We start from the raw sequence: 22,115 nt of genomic DNA, 5'->3' as shown, positions 1-22,115 counted from the left end.
GCCGCCCGCCGGTGAAGCAGAATGACTAAGCTGTTAACTTGGCTCTGATACCATGTTAAAATTACTGATGTATTATTATTGATTGATGTAGTACAAGATTGATGTTATTACAAGATTGATGAATTACAATTCCTATACAATCTATATATAGAAGAAAATGTGGTAGTAGGTGTAGTGGAGGTGATAGTGGGTTAGGTGAAGTGGAGTGTGTGGTGAAGTGGAGGTAGGTGAAGTGGAGTATGTAGTGGAGTAGGTGAAGGTAAAGATGGGAAATTCTAACAAGAGGGATTGTAGCAGGTATTTAGATCTTGAACTAGCTGAGGGTCTTTATTCCTTCATTCCCTCTTATCGCCACTCTCCTAAGATAGTGTCGGTTCTGGCCTGACTTGGCCACCTTGAATCCCAGTCATCTGACATTTTTTCTCTTATGTTTAGAGAGAGAGAGAGAGAGAGCCACTTTTGGAATATTTTGTACTACACCTATATGATTCTTGATCTTGTAACCATATCAATTCATCAGGTAAAAAACATCAACTCAACTTTGGGGTATATATATTTAAAAAAAAAAAAGAAGAAGAAGAAAACTCTTCATGTTAGAGCTGACCAAGGGCCCAAAAAGGGAATTGAGTACTTCCCTTGTTTGGATTACCAAATAGGAGAAAAATGGAAAGAAATGGACACACATTTCTCTCATAACTCCTATTTTCAGTCTCTCCAAAAGTAGAGAGAAATGGAAAAAATTAGAGGGCTGCTAAATGTCCCTACTTATTTACTTTGGATCCCTTACTTCTTTGAACCACCACTTACATAATTGAAACCCTATCATTTTCTCTTTGAACACCCACCTTAATACCAAATATACCCCCTTCTTTAAATCCCAACTCTTCTTCTCCCTTCTAGCGCTGGCAGCGCTACTCCGGCCAGCCCCACGCCCTTCCTCCCTCCTCTTTCTCTTCTCCATTCGTCTTCTTCTCCTTCCCAACAATCCGATTGCTGCCACCGTCCACCACCACATTGTTCTTTTTGGCATCATCAATTGGAGGCTTAGGCAAAACAGAAGTTCTTGTAACTGTAGAGTGATTAGGAATTGTGTTCTCTCCTATCACATGGTTCTATTTTGATTCGATTGGTTCTTTTCTCTCTCATCTCTTGCCGGAACCAAGGAGGTCGATGCTCGGATGAGTTGAAAACTAGCAATCCTTGGACCTCGGCTAGTTCTTAAGAGCTGCAGAGGCTTGTTTAGCTGCTCATACAAGAGGCTCAGAGCCTTCATCTTCTCTATCAAGCCATGGTGTGGGTTTCTCATAGGAAAACCCATGTGGGTAGTCTCTTTTGGATCTGTCCTTAGTCTGGCTCTAGAGTCTTGATTTTGCTCATTTAGTTATGGGTTTGTGATTTGAGACCTAGTTGACATAGGCATTCTAATTTTAGTCTCACTGTCCAAACATACCCTTGTGGTGGTTTTCTTCAAAACCCAATTTCTGGAAAAGATTGAATTGCAGTAAAGTTGAATTTTTTTCCCAAAAAGGTAGTGACGGCGCTGCTTCTCTTCTCTCTATTTCTTTTTCTTTTTTTTGGTGTTGGTTATGGCTGATTCCGATTAGAAAGGTAGCGACGACGCCAGTGGAGGAACAGCGGCAGCGGTGGTGCAGCAGAGGGGTTGAAGGTCGCCGGAGAAGAATGTTGCAGCCGGTGGCGATCTAGGGTTTGAAAAATTAGGGTTAGAAGGTTAAGGATGAGGGTAAATTTGGAATTTCATGTTTGCATAAAATTGGAATTAAAAAAAATAGAAGAGATGGGGGGTCCTAAATAAAAAGGTAGGTGTAAATAGCACTACTCAAAAATTAAGCCAACTAAATATTATTTTGTTATAATACCAAAATTACCCTTTTAGATATAGAACAAATAAAAACACTTAACACTTATAAAAAGGTAAATTTGGTAATATAACATTATAGAATTTCTTTTCTTTTCTTTTCTCTCTTATCTATCCAAACAAAAGGAAAAGAACTCACAATTTTTTCTTTTCTCTTGTAACTTACCAAATCATTTCTTTTCTTTTCTCTCCTAAGTTACCAACCATAGTGCAAGCAAGGCAAACTAAAAGAACTGGAACTTAAGAATGACATAAGAGAGCCAGCCAATCAAGTGCACTGATCTGAAATCTAATCCAAATCAAAAAAATGATGTGAATCCTTGTTGAGTAAGATTGTGAACCAGATTGGAATGCATGCTCATCTGCAGTGTTGAGAGATATTACCATAGTCATCATAAGGCATGCACACATCTAGAATGCCTTTTGCTAGTTTCCTTTATTTAATTAGTCTGGAAATTAAAATGAATAATATATTGATTGGAATTTTGTTCCTTTGTTGCGTCATGAGCAGAATTTTTACCTAGTGCAAGGTTTTTTGTTCTACACTTCTGAAGGACACATACAAAGAAGGAAAACCAAGAGTAAATTATTAACTAGGACTGGGTTAGTGAGAAAGTGGGAAATTATTATTTGTTTAATTATAATTTGGTTATATGCAACTTTTTTCCACTTCTGCTGCTTTTTATTTTATATTATCATTTTCTTTCAAAGTAAAAATTATAGCAATGGGGTAAACCTTCTTGTTTAACGTAAAATTTCTGTGCTTGTAGGAACTTCAATCAATGAATATTGTTCCTCGCTTGAAACTAACGGAAGCTTGATGGTTTGGGCTTTCCTGCCAATGCTTGGAGTTCATAAATTGAGACAATGAGGTACCTGAAACTCTCTCTCTCACACACACACACACACACACACACACATTCTTCTGTCAAAATTGGAGTTTTTCCCATTTTGTATTGTTTCTGAAAGTATGATTCAATCCTTTTATTCTCACAGGTTGTGGTGCAATTTTGCTGGAGCTATGGTACAACTGGTCCTTGGCAACTGGTGGTGTTATTTAGAGCTTTTAAAAGTTTTGTACCGGTCCTTTCTTCCAAGATATGATTGAAAGCTTCTGGTTGCGGAGACATGCTTCTAGAATACCTTCATTCTTTTTTCCCGGGGTCTTTGGCTTGTTCCGAAAGAGAACAAGTTATTAAAGCAGAGTTGTAGAAGGCTTTCTATGCATTGAAGCCAAGGAAGTTGGATATTATTGATCTATAATTCCGCTTGTATAGTTTAAACTATTATGTGACGAAGGGTTTGCTTTAAATTTCTTAATTGGAAGAGCAAACAGTAAATTGTATGAGTAAAAGGTTTTGCAATATATTTTCGGACTAGATCTTAATTTTCATATTTGCGGTTTTTTATGGACAATTTCACTTGTCGATATTTTCTCACACCTTAGCCCATAATATATAAGATATATTAATTTATCTATAACATATTTCATTTTTGAATGTTCTGTTATGGTAAGCATATTTCATTTTTGAATGTATTGTCATGGTAAGTTCGTGATTGAAGTTGGAAATAAGTTGTGATGTACGTTTTTTTCATATATATTTTGTCCATATTTTAGGATAAATTAGAATAAATAAAAAAATATATATATATATATATATTTGGAGAGCTGAATGCTTACAATTGTTGTGCAATGATGTCAATTTTGAACTTCTGGTGGAGCAAGAGCAAGAGACTCAACTTCATCTATCACTTTTGTCATAACAATGAGCTCATTTGAGAAGTTGACTATTTTAGTTATTTTTTTGGTTATTTTAACTTGATTAAGAGCATCGACACTTGTCTCTCTAAATTTTTAGTCAAATTAGAGCTGAAAAATTTATTTTGCTATTTTAGTTAGTCACCCATTGCATCAAATTATCTATTCTAACTCAATTTTATTAAAATATTATTTTGTTATTGTATTTTTTATTTTTTTCTTTTTTATTAAATTGATGAGATGTTACCCAAATAATTCTTAAAAAATGCAACCAAAAAAATAAAAATAAAAATTGCCGTTGACTGGTTGGATTAATTTTTGACATTTTTTCTTCTTCTGTTACATGCAGTCACGGGACATTTGGTGGGACATTTGGTGAGATATTCGGAAGGATATTCCGGTGGACGACCGGTTTAAAAATTTTGACCCAGTTTTGTTCTAGAAAATATAATAAAAAATCTTGTAGCGAATGAACAGTGTCTCAACAAAGTTGTTGAGATACTGTAGCAAATTTAACAAAATGTTAATTTAGAAAAAAATTGTTGAGTCTGATGGAGGAAGAATTTGTTGATTTATTAGTTATATTTTAGCTTTTTGTTATTTTGATGATCCTGATTCAAATGCTCTAAAAAAGTTGTGTTGAAAAAGATAGTTGACTTTTTTTTTAGTTGATTTGATAGTTGTGAGAGAAAAAGTTAAATGTGACATTTTTTCTTATTGATTATTTTAATCTATTTTGTCTTTATTAATTATTTTAGTTCAAAACTTTATTCCCAAATAGGGCCAATAAGTTATTGTAGAATATACACTATTTTTTACCAAACCTCTCACATGGATGTGAGATCCACACAAATCACATGTGTGTGAGTTTCATATGTGAGAGATTTGTTAGAAAATTTGATAATTTATTTGGAGTTCCTAATATAACTCTAACATTTGTAATCTTAATTATCACAAATATCATAATTAATAATTTTTTTTAATTATAACTAAAAAAAATAAGTTATAACTAAATACCACATAAAGTATAACTGAAATTTCTTTAAAAAAAAGTGTAACTAAAATAATAATCACATATTTAATGATTATTAGCAAAAATATTTTAAAGGATAATTCTATCATACACACCTTCTATCACATGTACTCATAGTTTTACTATTTTTTTTCTTTAATTATAAATAATTTTTATTTTAATTGTAATATTATTTTAAAATTTTTAATTATATCTTAGGTTAGATTATGATTTTTTTTTTTTTTTTGTTACGATTCAAAAAATACAAAATGATACCATTTTATAATTGAAGTACATATGCGCACACCTTTGAGCAGAGTCTCTCTCTCTCACACATACACACTCACTCACACAGAGGTTGAAGAAGACGTCAAGGAGAAGAGTTTCTGTTTCTTCCATTATTGGACGAAGAAGAAGAATTGATGATCATAATTGTCAAAAAGGTACAATATTTCCCAATTAATGATATTTTTAATTGTTCTTATTTGAAATTCAGATTCAAATAGATTATAGATTATAATTGAAAAGTTAGGAATCAAAGTAATATAAGTTTCAAACTATAGAGACTCAAGTAGGAACATCAAGGAGAGGATCCTGATTCTAACACTATATCATAAAAGGGTTTTGAATTAAAATTTTGAATTGTATGTTTGATTATAAATTTTAAAATTAAATTTTAAATTAAATTTTAAATAATTTTAAATTGTGTATTTAGTTATGAATTTTAAAAAATAATTTGAAAATTTTGCCTTTTAGAATTATGATTTCAAATGGAAACCAAACATAGCCTAAATTTTTTATTCAAATTAAATTGATGGAAAAATTTAATAATATATTAAAAAAATATTTTTATTGACAAAGTAAAGCTATTTTAAAATTGATCATCAATGGATACCCAATCTATTTCCATGGAAGTCCTCTTCAGTAAATCCCAGATTCAGTCTGTACTTGTATCTCTCTCTCTCTCCACACTGCTTGAAGAAGATGTCAAGAAGCAGAGTTTCTGTTTCTTCCATTATTGGACGAGGAAGAAGAAGAAGAAGAAGAAGAATTGCTGATTATAATTGTCAAAAAGGTACAATATTTCCCTCTCTAATTAATCATCCCTCTTCACTCTTATTTCTTCTGTTTCGTTCTCTCTCTACTTCCCGAAACCCTAGTCCTCCTGCTGTTCGATGCAATGATCTCCAAGATGCTGTAAATTCGTTCAATCGCATGATCCAAATGCGACCTTTGCCCCCATTTCTCATTTCAACAAAGCTTTAGGTCCTATTTTGAAAATGGGTCATTACGACATCGCACTTCCTCTTATTGGGAAATTGCATTTTCTAGGCATTCATGTCGATATCTTCACCTTCAACATTGCTATTAACTGTTATTGCCGCATGAATCAAGTCGATTTTGGGTTCTCTCTTCTGGGTACCCTTTTCAAACGCGGTTATACACCTGATGTAACTACCTTCAACACTCTGTTAAATGGACTTATTTTGGACGATAAAACACCTGAAGCTGTAGAGTTATATAAGAAATTAATGCGAATGAGAGAAATTGAACCCGACGTGGTTATGTATGGAACCATTGTTAATGGGCTCTGCAGAACGGGGAACACTATTAGGGCTGTTAGTTTGCTTGGGACAATGGAAGAGGGAAGGTGTAAACCTGGCACCGTAGTGTATACCACCATCATTGACAGTCTTTGCAAGGATCGAATGGTGGATGATGCTCTCAAACTCTTTTCTAAAATGGATGAAAAGGGTATTTTCCCAAATGTTTTCACTTATACCTCTTTGATTCGTGCCCTATGTAATTTTGGTCGGTGGAAGGAGGCTACTGAAATGTTCAGAGAAATGTTGGATGGTGGTATAGCTGCGGATGTTCATACATATAGTGTGTTGCTGGATGCGTGTACCAAGGAAGGGAAGATGAAAGAGGCTGAGGGGGTACTTGAAGTCATGATACAAAGAGGTGTGGATCCTAATGTAGTCACATACAGTATTCTAATGGATGGATATTGTATGCAAGGCCACATGGATGAAGCAATCAGAGTGTTGAATACCATGGAGGAGAGGGGCCTTCACCCCAATGTTTTTAGCTATACCATTCTAATCAATGGATATTGCAAGAAAATGAAAATAGATGAGGCCATGCATCTCTTTCGAGAATTGCCTCGAAGGGGGTTGAAACCCAACAATGGAACTTTCAGTGCTATATTACAGGGTTTGTTTCAAACAGGTAGATGTGGAGCTGCTCAAAAACTTTTTAATGACATGCAAGCTGCAGGCATAAATCCAGATTCTCAAACTTATGGTATCGTATTGGATGGGTTGTGCAAAAATGGGCGTATTTCTGAAGCATTGTCATTATTCCACATGATGGAAAGGAATGGTTTAGATCTTAATGTAGTTATGTACAATATTCTCATTAATGCATTCTGCAAGGATAAAAAGCTTGATACTGCAAGGGCTCTTTTCAATAGCCTTTCTTCCAAGGGATTAGATCCTAATGTTAGGACATACACTATGGTGATACAAGGCCTTTGTGAAGAAGGCCTATTGCATGAAGCTAAAGAGTTGTTTGTTAAAATGGAACAGAATGGTTGTTTTCCAAATGATGTCACTTACAACACTATTATCCGAGGATTTATTGGACAACACAAGTGCTATGAGGCATCAATACTTGTTGAGGAAATGGTTCAAAGGGGTTTTTCGGTAGATGCATCCAATTCTTCCTTGATTGTAGATATACTGTCAACTAAAGGACAAGATCCTACTCTTCGAGAAATGATAAAGAAGTTCATGCCAAAAGATAGCCATGATATTGAGTAAATTTCTTTAGCTATGAAGGTAAAGCTACACATTAAAATATATATTATTAAGTGAAGCTCTTTTTTTTTTTTTTTTTTTTTGTGTGTGTTATGGATTGACATGGGCTTATGCATCTCCATCAACTATTTTGGACTTGTTGCTATGTGACTTTGCAACATGTTTTCATAATTTCTATTTATGTATATCATGTGTATAATGCCTCCAAATTCTCTCTCTCTCTCTCTCTCTCTCTCTCTCAGAGACAAAATTTTTGATTCCCCTCCGTTGAATGTCCGTATTGACACAGTACCAAGCAACCCCATTCACAAGAAGCAGTGCTGACATAATTCATTGGCAAGAACAAATACTTGTTGAATTGTCAATTGTTCCTTTTATTCTAAGCTATTGAAAAATCATATTTTTTTATATTATTCTTTTGTTATTTATTAGTACACTATATATTCTTGTGTTTACTAAAATGACTATCAGAAGTTCATCCATGGTTTGCTCCAGTTGAAGGTCATGTATGGGTAGTTGACTTGATCAACTATTGAAATATTTCTTATGCTTTTAAGAAAACATGCACCATTTGGTTTATCTGTGATTTCACTATTGGGATTAAGTATGGCTCTTCTCTTACGCTAGGATGAACATGTGGAAGGATTTGACTTTTGAAAACATTGGTTAAAAATGGATAGAGAATGATCATGTGGACTTGGTTTCATTTGACTTAGTTTATATCTTTTGGCTCTTAAGTCTAGCACAATTATCTATATAATAAAGCACCTAGCTTTTTGAAAATGTACTACAATTTTGTCCTTGATGTCACTTTGAATGGTTAGGATTGACACAATCTAATGGTCTACAAATGTCCAAAAAACAAATTGTCTTTTAATGGTTGAGATTGTTTGTTTGGCATACATCCTACGGTGAAGGATACATTTTCTCCTTTTGTTTGTTCGTCCAGCCCATCCCTTTCTGTTTAGCTCTCTCTCATTTGAATTTCAAATTTCAAACACACCTTCTCTCAGTCTCACTCTGTTTCTCTCACACACTTCCTCCTTCATTTTTTTTTATGGTTCAATAATCAGAAGGTTTTGGATTAGAGCCAGTTGGTTCATCACTTTCAAACCCTCCAATCTCTTACCTATTTCACTCTCTGATTGCTTTCAACAACCAACCACATGTCAACAACCACTCAAATCTACTGATTCGAAGACCCAAATTTTCAATCTACCACTGCTACTCAACCACCACCAATCTCATCACACCCAAAGCCCATCATTTTTCTTGTCGGCGCACCACCTTCCTCTGCCACCACAGGCCAAAACGCACTACCATAGGTTTCTTACAATTTTGTAGAATCCCTTGGTTCTTCGGTTCATATAATGGTGAAGCTTGGTCAAGACAGGCCGCAAATCGAAGTTGAAGTTTGAATTCAAGGTCATAGTTATGGATTTCTTCTGAATTAGTTTATGATATTTAATTTTTTTTCTTGCTGTAGGTCAATGATTTTTGGGTTTTTGATATCATTGTTTGTACGTTGCAGGTGTAAAAACCCATCATTGTTTGATTCTTTTAGCTTAGGTCGTAGAGGAGCAACATCCATAGAATATGCACACCTGTTTTTCATGCTATTTATTGATTCTTTTGTTCATTCTCCCCTGATTTTGCTCCCATTCACCAAGCTATGTTTATTGGGTCCATGAGAATATCTTTGGCAGATTTTTGTTAGATAGTGGATAATGACATATGTAGGGTTATTATTTTGGTTACTAATTCTTTGTTATTTGGTTATTGTTCAGTTAAGGGATTTTACTCTCTCTCTCTCTCTCTCGTTTTTGTTTCTCAAGGTTATTGATCATGGAACTTGAGGTCTACAACTAGATGGTGTTGATGGTACTTGAAGTTTTTTCTAGAGCTATTGTGTCCGTTGATGACATTGATTGCTTTTTAGGTATTATAAGTGCTTTCAGTTTTAATTATATATATATATATTTTTTTTTTTTTTGAGTTTTGGGTTAATTCTATTAGATTGAGAATTGTGTATACTATCAGATTGCAAAGTATCTCTCCATGTTTGATCAACATAAATCCTGTTTCAGTGTGTTTTTTGGTGTTTTCCATGATGCTATCAGATTGCAAGTTTAGGGTTTGTAAATGATCTTCTTGCTTTTTCTATTAGATTGCTATAGTGGTAATTTTTTTTGGGGTTGAAGTCGGATAAATACTTTGTGATTAAGCTTCTTCCTTTTCATTGTTAGGAACATTGTAGAGATCTCTTTGTTTTTAGTATGATTTTGCCTGTACGTTTATGCATTTAATTTTTCTTTTGTCTCTAAGTATATGTGCCATAAAGGTTTAAGGTTTATAATTTTTTAGTAGTTCTTTAAAGAAAACCAATTATTTGTAATTATTTGCATACTATTTCTAACAATTGAAGTGAGTTAATATGCCTTCATTGTTGTGAATAGGGATTCCTTAATTTTGGTAAACTGCTGTGGAAACAATGCTTCAATTTGATGCTTTACTATAGCTTACTATAGGAACCATTATCATTCAATAGCTAGGATTTAACTCAATGGGTTCAATCATGATGGAAAATGGTCGTAATGATCAACAACACAATGGAATAAGTCATAATTTATGAAAACAGTAAGAAGCTTCCTAAAGTACTCTCAAATTAAAATTCTTTCTATAGTATTTCATTAGTTTCAAATTAGGGAGATGCTATGTAAAAAGGTGCATATGGTACATCTTTCATAACACTACTACAAAATTTAGTAACATAAATCATAAAATGATACTACTTTTCTCACTACAGAAGTATAACTTGCACTTTAGGGTGCACACCATAAATTCACTGTGCATAACTTTTACCCTTAGCTGCGCGAAGCGGGAGCGGGAACGGGAGTGGGGAAGCGTGGCCATGTAAAGGAGTCGTAATTTGGGAGCGCGCTTACATATTATTTTTATTGAAATATTTTTAATTTATCTATATAAACATTTTAAAAAAAATTAATTAACATATATATGTTAGAAAAATTTTATTTTTATGTAATATTTAATTAATTAAATATAACATAAAAAATATTTTTAAAAATGAATAACAAATAAAAGTAGTGAGGTGATATTTTTTAGAACACTAGTCATTATCTTTGAATAAAATTTATTATATTTTATTTAATAAAACAACATTTATGTTTTATTTAAATATATATATTTTTTATTTTTTTATCTTATATATTATTTTTATTGATAATACTTTTAAATTATATATATATTTTCAAAAAATATATATAAATATATTGTGAGATATAATTTTTTTTTCTCCAATTAATATTTGAAATATATTATAACTATCATAACTTGTTATAAATTATATTTTATTTTGTGTTGTTAGATTTTACTTAGAATTAAAATCTATTTATTTTGTGGATATAAAAATTAACATTAACTTAATATATATATAACCCATTACATTTATTTATATTTATAAAGGCAAAATAAATAAATAGAAAATATATGAGAATAATTATAAATACATTTAATATTTATATTATAATCAAGAAAGAGAGAAGAGAGACTCAGCCGAATCAAAAAAATAAAAAATAAAAAAAACAAAAGAAAGAGAGAAGAGAGACTCAAACAGAGGAGAGAGAGAGAGAAGAGGAGGAGGCGATCGAGAGAGGAGACGAGATCGATCGACGGAGAGAGGAGACGAGATCGATCGATCTAGAGAAGACGAGTCATGAGATCGAGAGAAGAGGGACAAACAGATCTAGAGGAAGAGAAGAAAACAGATCTGCGACCAGATTCGCGTTTCTCTAGCATCAAACTCGCGATTCTTCTATGAATCTAAGTCAGAAGCGCAGAATCGCGCTTTTGAGGAAGAATCGTGAGCAAGTTCAACGATTCCTGCTACTAAGCTTTTACCACAAATTAACATAGCAAAACTTTAAAAAAAAAAAAAAATTGTAACTTTCATACAATGTACCTTCTTTAGTAGTACACTTTATAGAATTTCCCTTCAAGTTATTATTATTATTTTTTTTTTGAAAATGATTGTTCAAAAGATTGGTGGTTGATTAAGATGAAAAAGTACTTCTAAAGGGTTTTTTTCATTGGTTGCTATTGTTTGTTTGATGATTAATTTGTTTTAGGTAGAACATTGTAAGCTATCTTGCCTTTCCATCTAGTTGGAGTGGCTAGTGTGTTGGTTGATTTACTATGAAGTCTTTCCTTTCATATCTTTTTAGTGAATCTGGTTGTATTAATTGTATTTTTCATAATTTTTTTTAGTTTGAAATATGAAAAAAAAAAAAAGAAAAAATGGATTTTAGATTCTTATTTTTGTTTTTATATTTCGAGGTGTGATTTGCTTATTTTTAAGATGCTTCAATCCACAGAATATAAACATCTACATTGATGATGATGATGATGATGATGATGATGATGATGAATTGTGAGTCTGTTAAGGCCATCTATATTAGGATGATTAGCTCTGTGTGTCAATGAAAGCACCGTGTCTTTTATTCATGTTACAGTGATTTAGTACCAAAGCTAGCCTCAATTGCAGTTTTTTTTTATTTTTTTTATTTTTATAATTTGGATTCCGTTAATAATTGTTCTTCAAAAACTATTTTGCTTTTGGAATTCCCTTGCTTTTACTTTCATGCCTTATAACCCATAATTTTTTATCCTATTTCAAGGTTGATTCAAGAATGTTCTTTGTTTTTTATTTGTTGTTTTGGATTGTATTGGTTTGGTTCACTTTATTGGTTTTATTCATTTTATCAAGTTCATACCTTGCTATTCTGTGGACAAAAAATAATTACAAATTAGTGATAAACTTTATAAATATTAAAAATTAAAATATCAACCAACCAATCAAATCAAGTCTTAAGTCCCATCAAATGGGGTCGGCTACATAAATCCTTCTTCTCTACGCGGTTTTATCAAAGGCCATGTTGTTAATCAAATTAAGGGGTTGTTTGAGATGATTTAAATAAGTGCACTTTTTGACTTTTTACGAAAAAACGTAAAATATGGGTTGGATTTGAAGTGATATGGTAGAGAGATGATGTGATTTAAATAAGATAATGTGACTTAAATATGATAGTGACTTTTTGACTTTTTTAAATTATGCCAAACTAGGCTTAAGTAGATTCTTATCTCTATTTACAACGCTAGTCAACGTTAATCTAGGCATATCCCGTCTCTTAATACTTCCATCTACCGTTATAGTATCGCATCTCTTCACTATTGCCTCTGTTGGTTTTCGTTGAATATGACCTAACCATCTCAATCGATTCTCTTTGAACTTATCTTCTATCGGTGCTACTCTTACCCATTCTCAAATACACTTATTCCTAATTCTGTCTTGTCTAGTCTTGTCACACATTCACCTTAGCATTCTCATCTCAGCTATACTCATTTTATCTACATGCTGTTTCTTGGTTGCCCAACGCTCTGTCCCATATATCGCTCTTAAGTCCTATCAAATGGGGTTAGTTACATGAATCTTTCTTTTCTACGCAGCCCTATCAAAAGCCATGTCCTTAGTCAAATTAAGTAGATTCTTATCTCTATTTACAACGCTAGTCAACGTTAATCTAGGCCTACTTCGTCTCTTAACACTTTCATCCGTCGTTATAGTATCGCATCTCTTTACTACTGCCTTTGTTGGTCTGCGTTGAATATGACCAAACCATTTCAATCGATTCTCTTTCAATTTATCTTCTATCGGTGCTGCTCCTACCCATTTTCGAATACACTCATTCCTAATTCTGTCTTATTTAGTCTTGCCACACATCCACCTTAGCATTCTCATCTCAGCCACACTCATCTTATCTACATGTTATTTTTTGGTTGCCCAACACTCCGTCCCATACACCGCTGGTCTAATAGCCGTTCTATAGAACTTACCTTTTAGTCTAGTGGGTATTTGTTTATCACACAGGACCCTAGATGCACTTTTTCACTTACACCATCTCGCCTTAATCCTATGGGCCACATCCGCATCAATCTCCCTCGCTGTTGTGATAATCGAACCTAAATAACGAAAATGTTCACTCTTAGGCAGTTCTTGGTTTTCAATCTTCACTTCTTCTCTACTTTCATTGTTACTATTACTAAATTTACACTCCATGTACTGTGTCTTAGTTCTGCTTATCCGGAATCCTTTATATTCAAGAGCTTTTCTCCGAATCTCCAAATTTGTATTAACTCCTTCTCTAGTTTCATCCACTAGCACGATATCATCTGCAAAAAGCATACACTATGGCACGGCATCCTAAATATTTCTCGTCAATTCATCTATAACTAAAGCAAAAAGATAAGAACTTAAGGTAAATCCTTGGTGTAACCCTACAGTGATAGGAAATTCAATTTTCTTTTCAACAGGCGATCTAATAGTGGTTACCACCCCTTCATACATATCTCTAATCATATCAATATAACCTTTTGTTAATACCCCTTTCTTCTTTCACTTGTGTAATTATTTTTTTTAAAAAAAAATTACACTAGAGTGTATTCGCCCATTTTTTAAAAGAGGTTCAACAACCTTCACAATGTTTACATCGCAGCTTTTTTTAGTCCCAAGATGGTTATTGAATAAAATTCTTATCAACTGGTATGGTTTTTGAAGCATTTTTATTTATTTTAATCTTTTAACAATTAAAATATTAGTATGATTTTTAACAATGAAAATATTAGTATGGTTCAGGACTGTAAATGCGAATTGCTGATCCAAATGCGACCCCTCTCCCCCCCCCCGGTCCTCTCATTTCTCAATTCAACAAAGCTTTACACCCTATTTTGAAAATGGGTCATTACGACCTCGCCCTTCCTCTTATTGGTAAATTGCATTTTCTAGGCATTCTGGTCAATATCTACACCTTCAACATTCAGCTGAAGTTGATTTGTTCACACCAGATGTGCACTTGGATTTTAGAGTTGGTTTTCACAATTGGCTAAATCATTGAACGACACAAGTTTTAAATTTCGTAAAATCGTTGGAAGGACAAGGCATAAATTTTGATGTACTATTTGAAATCTATTGGTGTTCAAAAACAAAATCAAGATAATTTTATGACGTATCATGATGAAATTTTTTCAAATAGTAAAATATTAGGGCTTACTCAAAGAGTATACATGAATGAACAAACAAAAAACTTCAACCACAAATAAGTGGCAATTATACAACAAAAGGTTAAAAGCAATAAAAAAAAATACATATATATATTTCAGCCATAGAAAGTATTGTTTTGACATTCTATTCCTAATTCAATTATTGATCCTTAATAGTTGTACTCATCTACAAATAGTTATGAAGGGCATGCTCAATATCGAAATGAGAGAATGGAATTAGAACAAACTATGTGGGACCAAGCTTGGAGCTTTCAGATTTTTTAAAAAAATTAACTCCAAAATATATTTCTTCATCCACTATTAATAATTCTCTCTTTAATTCATAGCATATTAGTCTTTGTTGTACTTGCATTACATTACTTGTTTCTATACCTCGACTCTAGGTGTTTCCTTTTGCATCAAAGATGCAAGGCTAGGTTTCACATTTAAATATCTAAAACTATTTTTCTCTTGATATAGATATGAATATGACAGCAATGGAGGGATGAGCCTATGAAGTACGGGGTGTAGGTACGGATATTGGTATGGGTATACCGGTACGACAAGACCTAAAAACAATACAACATGGGTACGATTGTGGTACGTCAATAATTTTCTATATTTTTTATAATTTATATTTTGAGATTCAATTTACAAATCAAGGTCAATACCAAAACTAAAATGTGAAATTACAAAACTAAAGAGAAATCATGGTTTAACAATACTAATATCAAAGCAAAGTCTATAAGCTATTTGAATGCTGTTAAATAGGAGAAATTACAAAATAAAGTTTTGTTTTAAAAGTAAGTTAAACAAAATTTAAAAACTTGAAATTTCAATTTTCACTTATTATCAACCTCATCATTGAATAATACATCGTAGGAGAAATTACAAAATAAAGTTTCAATTTTTTTAATTATTAAAAAAAGGGTAAATTACACTTACCTCCATTGAGGTTTCTTACAATTACATTGGCCTTCTATTCTTTTTCTGAAATTACACTGACCTCCCCTAAGTTTTGCTTTTGATTTGCAATTTCTCCCTTTCATTAGTTTTTATTTATTTATTTTTTAATTTTTGGTGAAAGTCAGTAATTAATTATTAAATTAGCACATAAGGGATTTCAATTTGGTTTGCATAATATTTGAAGTGATTATCGGTAAATTAAGAATAAAATAAACCAATTAATCATTTTTTAGGTAAACAAATTAGTATGAATTATTGAAATCAAATGAAACATACAAGAACTTGTAAGTATGTAATGCAATAAATTAGATACGGTCAAATTATGTGGGCATTTAAAAATATTTAATACGACTCAAATAAATACATGTAGAGTCCTTATTTGATTTTTATTAATTTAGATTGTGATACTCATTAATTTGATCTTATTTTATTTAGGACAACTGAACTGTATGATGACGTGTGTATTTCTTCTATGGGCTTGGGGTTGGACGCTAGGATTGGGCCTATCTCGGTCTTGGGCCACACTCTGACTCTCCTCGAAAGATTACCTCTAGGCTGGGTGTTCATCCTTGGTGGGCTTGGTTCATTCTTATGGACTAGGTGGGTTCAACCCACTCAAGTGTTCAGCCCACATCAGTTGGGCTAAGTGATTTGGTCCACCTCAACATTCTAATCGAGCTTGGCTCATGTTAGTTCTGATGAACCCACGTCGGTTGGACTCGATGAGATCAACCCATATCAACATTTCTGATGAACCTGGCCCATGTTCGTGGGCCTAGGTTGGTTTGGCCCTAAAGAGGTAACTCAACCAAGTCCTGGTCCTAATTATTTTGACCTCTTTCACTTGGTAATCTAAACTTTCATGCTAGAGCAAATATTGGTAGAATAGAGTACAATATAAAATCACTTGTAGGAAACCATAGGCAACAACTACAAAGAGTCAACATAGATAAACATCAACAAAAATTTAAAACGACTACATTGATAAGTCTTATCATAGAGATTATATGTACATAAAACCAATACCATTAAACTATTTTAGCCATATGATTTTGTACAAATTATTTGATGGCAAGAATACATTTAATTTTTTGTAAATAAATACAAATGATTAAGCGCTCCAGATCAAACCAAATGTTTACGTGTAATCCGTCCAAATTTTTTTTTATATAATAGTACGTTCTATTTTTTGGGGAAAAAATGAAGAAGAGTGAAATTAAGTGAAATAGTATCAAAATTTAATCCCAATCATTGTTGAGTAAAAGACAAAAATATTTAAAGTGGTTGTTGGCTCCATTTACACATATGTATGTGTGTGTGAATGTGTTACCAAAATTAATAGTGGTGGAGGTAGAAGTTTCCGCATAACTATATATAATAAGAATCAATGGCATACCTCCTATGTTGAGATAGACACTATTATCAATGTATGACACTGACAATGTGCCAACCAGCGACTTTCCAAAAACAACAAAGAAATAAAATTATGGACATGGACATTGTACATAGGTAACATTGTTTGATATAAAAATGAGTCGTGTTACAGGTCTTGAATATTGAGATATAAATTTGCCTCGAATTTGTTTAACCGGTCGTCCGACCGGTCATTCGGCTGGTCGTCCGGCAAAGAGAGTGACAATCGCGGTCGACAAGGTTGTCAACCGCGATAGACAAGTGTTTCACTCGGTCGTCTGGGTAGTCGTCCGGCCGGTCGACCGGTGACTACAAATTCGCGCCTGAAACTCTCGAGGCGTGAAGCATTAGTGTAAAAAATAGAGTGTCTAACATGGTAAAAAAGTGATCATGAAATACATGAAACTCAAAAGAAAATATATCGCTAATATAAGTTACTTGACAGTGAAAGATGTATGACAGAACTTAGGCTATAAACACAATCAATTAAAAGAATAAGTGCAACTAACCTTTTTGTACAAATTTGGAAGGTTTGTCTCATAAAATGGAAGGTATCCTGCCATTAAAACATAAAGAATGACTCCACGTGACCAGACATCCATTGCAACACCATCATAACCCCTTCGACTTAAAACCTATGGCATTGGTTGAGGAGAAAAAATTTAGATGGTGGACAAAAACATCCAGGGCCATGCTTCTTTACAAAATATTAATTTTGAATAAATAAATAAAGTAGGAGAAAAATGGTGAATTTAACTGGAAGAATTGAAACATTAGCTAACTAAAAAGCTTGCTTAAACACAATTATACCACAAAAGCCTAACAATCATTTGCATAGTTTCAGAAAAACTAAGGGATATATTGACTATTGTTGATTATTATCGAAGGTTAAGAAGCTTAGACACTTCTAAGACAGTGTCATGTCCGTGTTGGATACATGTTAGGCATTGACACTATTAGACACTCTCGACACATGTCAAACGCTTGCCAGACACACATGTTAACTATTTAGACAGGTATAAAACACACTATAAGTTCAAAGAAAATATCTCAGGAGCTAATTATTAAAATCAAAACATGTATGCATATATACCTATTAACCCCTACTCTTTTAGGAGTTTTAGTTTTAGGAACGCATAAGCCTAAAGCTTTCTACCTGTTTGTGAATATGATTTTTTAAAATAGCTTTAGTACTTTTTGTTCACATTTCTTTTGCAATTTATAGAATCTAAATACATATATAAAGATAAATTTATATATAAAAATATAAAATTCTTTGTTATGTGTCCCTGCCATGTCGTAAGTTGATTTTAGAAAAATTGTCTTTCAAGCTATCTATATCATTCCATATTCATGTCCATTGTATCCATGCTTCTTAGGTCAAAGGAAAATAAGATCTATAGGTAGCAATTGAGAACACAAGGGAAAATAAGACAATTTATAAGACAAATCACACAGCCTGAGACCCCTAAATTTTGCAAATTCTAGTAATGTCCTCGCTTTCGAATTATTATAACAAAAGCCCTCAATTTCCCGTTTACTAGGGAAATTAACCCTAGAACCAAAACGCATCACGGGCGAATCTGTACAAATCCTAATCGACCCCGGTAACTTAGAAATCATATCTAACACTCTAATATTAATTATTTAACTCTCTAATTTTAGATTAATCGCTCAAAATTCTAGTTTTTGATTTTTATCATTTTCATTTGGTTATACGCTTTTTAATTCAAGGCAAGATGATTCAAACCAAATTATTTTACCCAACACTGTTTTAATAAATACTACATTTGAAATATTTATTCTAATTAATCCCAAGCCCTCACATTTTATTCTAATTACATTTTGACCCCCAAATCATTCTTTATACATATAAAAGTACACCCCCAGTATTATAATCTTTTTCCAAAATATCTACAGTATACATAAGACTTTATAGACAAATAAATGAGAAAAATTCCCTCAAATCATCATCACATTGGCGGTCACCCTATAAATATACATTGTAGTGTCCTTTTTTAAACAAATTTCATGAATTTAGGGAAGACTTCTGACTAGGACCCCAAAATCTACGAAATTTGTCTTGTACTTGTAACTAACTTAGTTATAACCCTAACTAGGATTTGTTTAAGTACACAATTAGGGCCTCAATAAACCCCATTCTATTACATTCCAACAAAATCCAAAGACTATTCAATTCCTTTGGAACCATGGGCATTTTGGACTTTTCACACCAAATTTCCTATAAATACAGCACCATCCCCTTAGCATTTGCATACTCAAGTACACACCCGCACTACACACGGCAGAGGTAGAGTGAGGGGGAGCAGAGAGTGAGCTTGAAGGAAGAGAAAGAAAAAGAGAGAAGACTTTGTGCAAGCCTTAACAATCTAACAAACAAGTAAGCCACAACACAATCTATTATTTTCATTTCTTTTCTCTTCTAAATACATAATATTAGATGCTTAGAATATAGTTTTCATATATGTGTATGGTTCTTGTGTTTAAATAAGAGAAGTTGTGTTTTGTTATAGGGCTGAGCAAGGAATCCGTGAAATCCGTAATCCGATCCAGTCCAGTCCAATCCGATAGGTTTGGATTGGTTTTTTGAATCTGCGGTTCAGTTCCGGATTGAAGAATTAAAAATCCGTAATCCACGGATTGGTTCTGGATTGAACCCCACTGTTTCGGATTGGAACCGATTCGGACCGTATACAAATAGTCTATATTTTTATTATACATCCTCCCCCATAGTATCTTCTCTTATTCTATATAAAATCTAAACTCAAACCTAAAACCGTATAATATCTTCTTTTATTACTTTGTTTGTTAGTTTTTAGTTTTAATTTGTAATGGTCTAAATACTTATGGTGAAACCAATTTTCTTATGATTATTTAAATTCTAGAACAGTATGTCGCTATTATAGAAAAACATGCTGCCATTGTGGAACTAATATAGCGCTATGTTTATATTTTTATGAAATTAAAGTGTTGTATATATATATATATATATTTTTGTTATTTAATTATGTGAATTCGTGGTCCTAAACCGATCCAATCCGTATTTAAATGGATTGGTTCGGATTGGTTCCATGATTTAAACGGATTGGATTGGTTCCAATTTTTCAGAAACAGTAGATAATGGATTGGTCCTGATTTTACCCCAACCCGGTCCAATCCGGACCATGCTCACCCCTATTTTGTTAGTTACCTTGCATGTATTTTCCTTGTTGAAACAAAGTCACAAATTTTTATCCATTTCATACATTATTTTTAAAGGAACACCTTCAAACTAAAAATATGAGTTTTCATCATAAGAGAAGTTTAAAATTTCCCATAGTTGACTCCTTTTCTTACAATTCTTTTTATTTCAAGTTTTGAGCACTAACAACTGGTATTTTCAGCCCACTTTCAAAAATTCTAGAAAAATGCAAAAAAAATTCCTCTTGAGCTCAATTTTATATCTAAACCTTCCTTAAAGTATTAAATTTTAAGAAAAATTGGTTTCACTAAAAATGAATGAGTGGTTTAAGAGAAAGCCGATATTCGTAACAATCGACAAAGCTAGACAGTACTGGAGTATTTCTTTAATAACTACAAATTTAGAAAAGCTATCCCATTCCTGAAAAATGATCTTGAAACTAGATAAAATTCTCTACAAATCCTAGGAAGGTTGAGTTCGGGAAAAATCTAAAAATGCCATTTTGATAGTGATCTTTAAAGTAAACTGAATATGAAAATTTGTTCTTAGTAGTTTCATGTTCTTAATTGATTGAATATGCTTCTTATTGTTTGTTCAAGCATTAGTTTGTCCTCTACATATGTTTGTGGTTATAATGCCATGATATGTTCATACTTGTGTAGAAGTTGTATTTCAATTACTTGTTCTAACCTTGATTTAAATCACTTAGCACAACGGGAAACTTATTAAAGGTGGTATTGGGTTTCCGATTACTTGAGAAATTTATGATATTATAATTGTGTTAAATTCAAGTATTGGTTGGCGAGACATGTTCCCTATTGAAAGTAAAGTCTTGCGCAAGCAGTTATTTTGGAATCCTTGAATGGATCGGTTGTATTCGGACCCTAGGTGATTTCAGTGTGATAAGGTTAGAAGAGGTTATGGGTAATGCCCTTATTTTACCCTCTCTTTTGAGGTTCTTAGTTGGCGCTACACGGAATGCAACCATTGTAGGCATTTAAGGTAAGGCCTACAATGCAGCAAAAGATGGGGCATACCGAATAATTCAAGTTCAATTCTCGAAGTTGGGAGGATAAAATCTCTTTGAGGATTTCTAATTACTAACATCTAACTTTGTAACTCTTTGCTTGTTTACTTGAATATCATGCTTCATTATTTGTTGTAATTGTAATTGTAATTGTGTATTAGATTGGGAAAAAGGAACGGGGTGTGCGCGTGTTTACTTTTCCAAACTCATGGCTTTTCATGCCAGGTATTGAAGACTATTAGCTAGTCGAAGGCGAAGTTGAAGCATTTGAGGACGTATAGCTACTCTAAAAGAATTAGATACTAGTTTTGTTACCCATTTGTAACCATGTTTGGGATTGTAAATGTTAAAACTCTTGATGTAATTAAGACATACCTCTTGTAATTACTTATATATATATATATATATATATATATATCTTTTGTAATCTATCATTATATTCGGTCAACTCATGTAGATCTTGCGTTAATATTTGGTTAAGATCTATTAAAAAGATAGTTTTGCTATCTAAGGAGATTGGACTTAAAAATGAGGCTATTTTGACTCCTTCGATCTTTCTTGGGATCTTACTTGATTATTGATCAAAGGACTCATTAGTAACGTTTCCTATACTTATAACCTTAGAAAAACTCTCTATTAATTTGTAAATATATTCCTTAATGTTTTTTGGGGGGCATTACAACGGTGTATCAGAGCTTAGATTCAACCCTTACCCACACATTTCGGCCAGCGGTTAGAGACTACCTTACCTTGACTATATTATTATTATAACACTATCTATTTTATTAATTAGAAGACATCAAAAAATTGCAATTTTCTACACCTACTGTGAACACCGTGCCTTTTTTGGGTCTAAGGCACGTTTCCCACACTAAATGTTGTCCCAACTCGCTTTAACCAACATAGAGTCACCACTTAATTTTTA

At 32.8% G+C, this 22,115-nt stretch overlaps 2 protein-coding genes and 1 long non-coding RNA gene across 12 annotated transcripts in view; all 3 read left to right on the top strand.

Moving 5' to 3' along the window:
* Window positions 1–3,355, top strand: part of NRPC2 (nuclear RNA polymerase C2) — a 106,294-nt gene extending 102,939 nt beyond the window's left edge. For all 9 annotated transcript variants that reach the window (XM_082891843.1, XM_082891852.1, XM_082891842.1 and 6 more), the window contains 2 exons: window positions 2,647–2,748; window positions 2,873–3,355. In XM_082891843.1, the coding sequence (XP_082747969.1) occupies window positions 2,647–2,697 (51 nt within the window). In that variant the 3' untranslated portion in view covers window positions 2,698–2,748; window positions 2,873–3,355. The remainder of the gene's footprint in view (window positions 1–2,646; window positions 2,749–2,872) is intronic.
* A 1,728-nt stretch (window positions 3,356–5,083) lies between these two features.
* Window positions 5,084–21,638, top strand: LOC114284976 (uncharacterized). Of its 2 annotated transcripts, XR_014342332.1 has the most exons (5): window positions 5,084–5,722; window positions 9,305–9,408; window positions 15,063–15,182; window positions 15,984–16,347; window positions 21,416–21,638. It is a non-coding gene; the product is annotated as an uncharacterized LOC114284976 (long non-coding RNA). The 2 variants fall into 2 exon arrangements; XR_014342331.1 differs by lacking the exon at window positions 9,305–9,408 and having other exon boundaries at window positions 5,101–5,722; window positions 15,063–15,171; window positions 15,984–21,638.
* Window positions 5,720–9,274, top strand: LOC145801215 (uncharacterized). Its single transcript, XM_082891841.1, has 3 exons — window positions 5,720–7,490; window positions 7,712–8,894; window positions 9,001–9,274. The coding sequence occupies exon 1, from the start codon at window positions 5,928–5,930 to the stop codon at window positions 7,470–7,472; it is 1,545 nt and encodes a 514-aa protein (XP_082747967.1). The 5' UTR covers window positions 5,720–5,927; the 3' UTR covers window positions 7,473–7,490; window positions 7,712–8,894; window positions 9,001–9,274.
* Window positions 21,639–22,115: the final 477 nt, after the last annotated feature.

This window comes from Camellia sinensis, chromosome 10, assembly GCF_055761805.1.
Source record: "Camellia sinensis isolate YWXY chromosome 10, ASM5576180v1, whole genome shotgun sequence".
NCBI lineage: Eukaryota > Viridiplantae > Streptophyta > Magnoliopsida > Ericales > Theaceae > Camellia > Camellia sinensis.
This window is presented reverse-complemented; position numbering and strand designations above follow the sequence as displayed.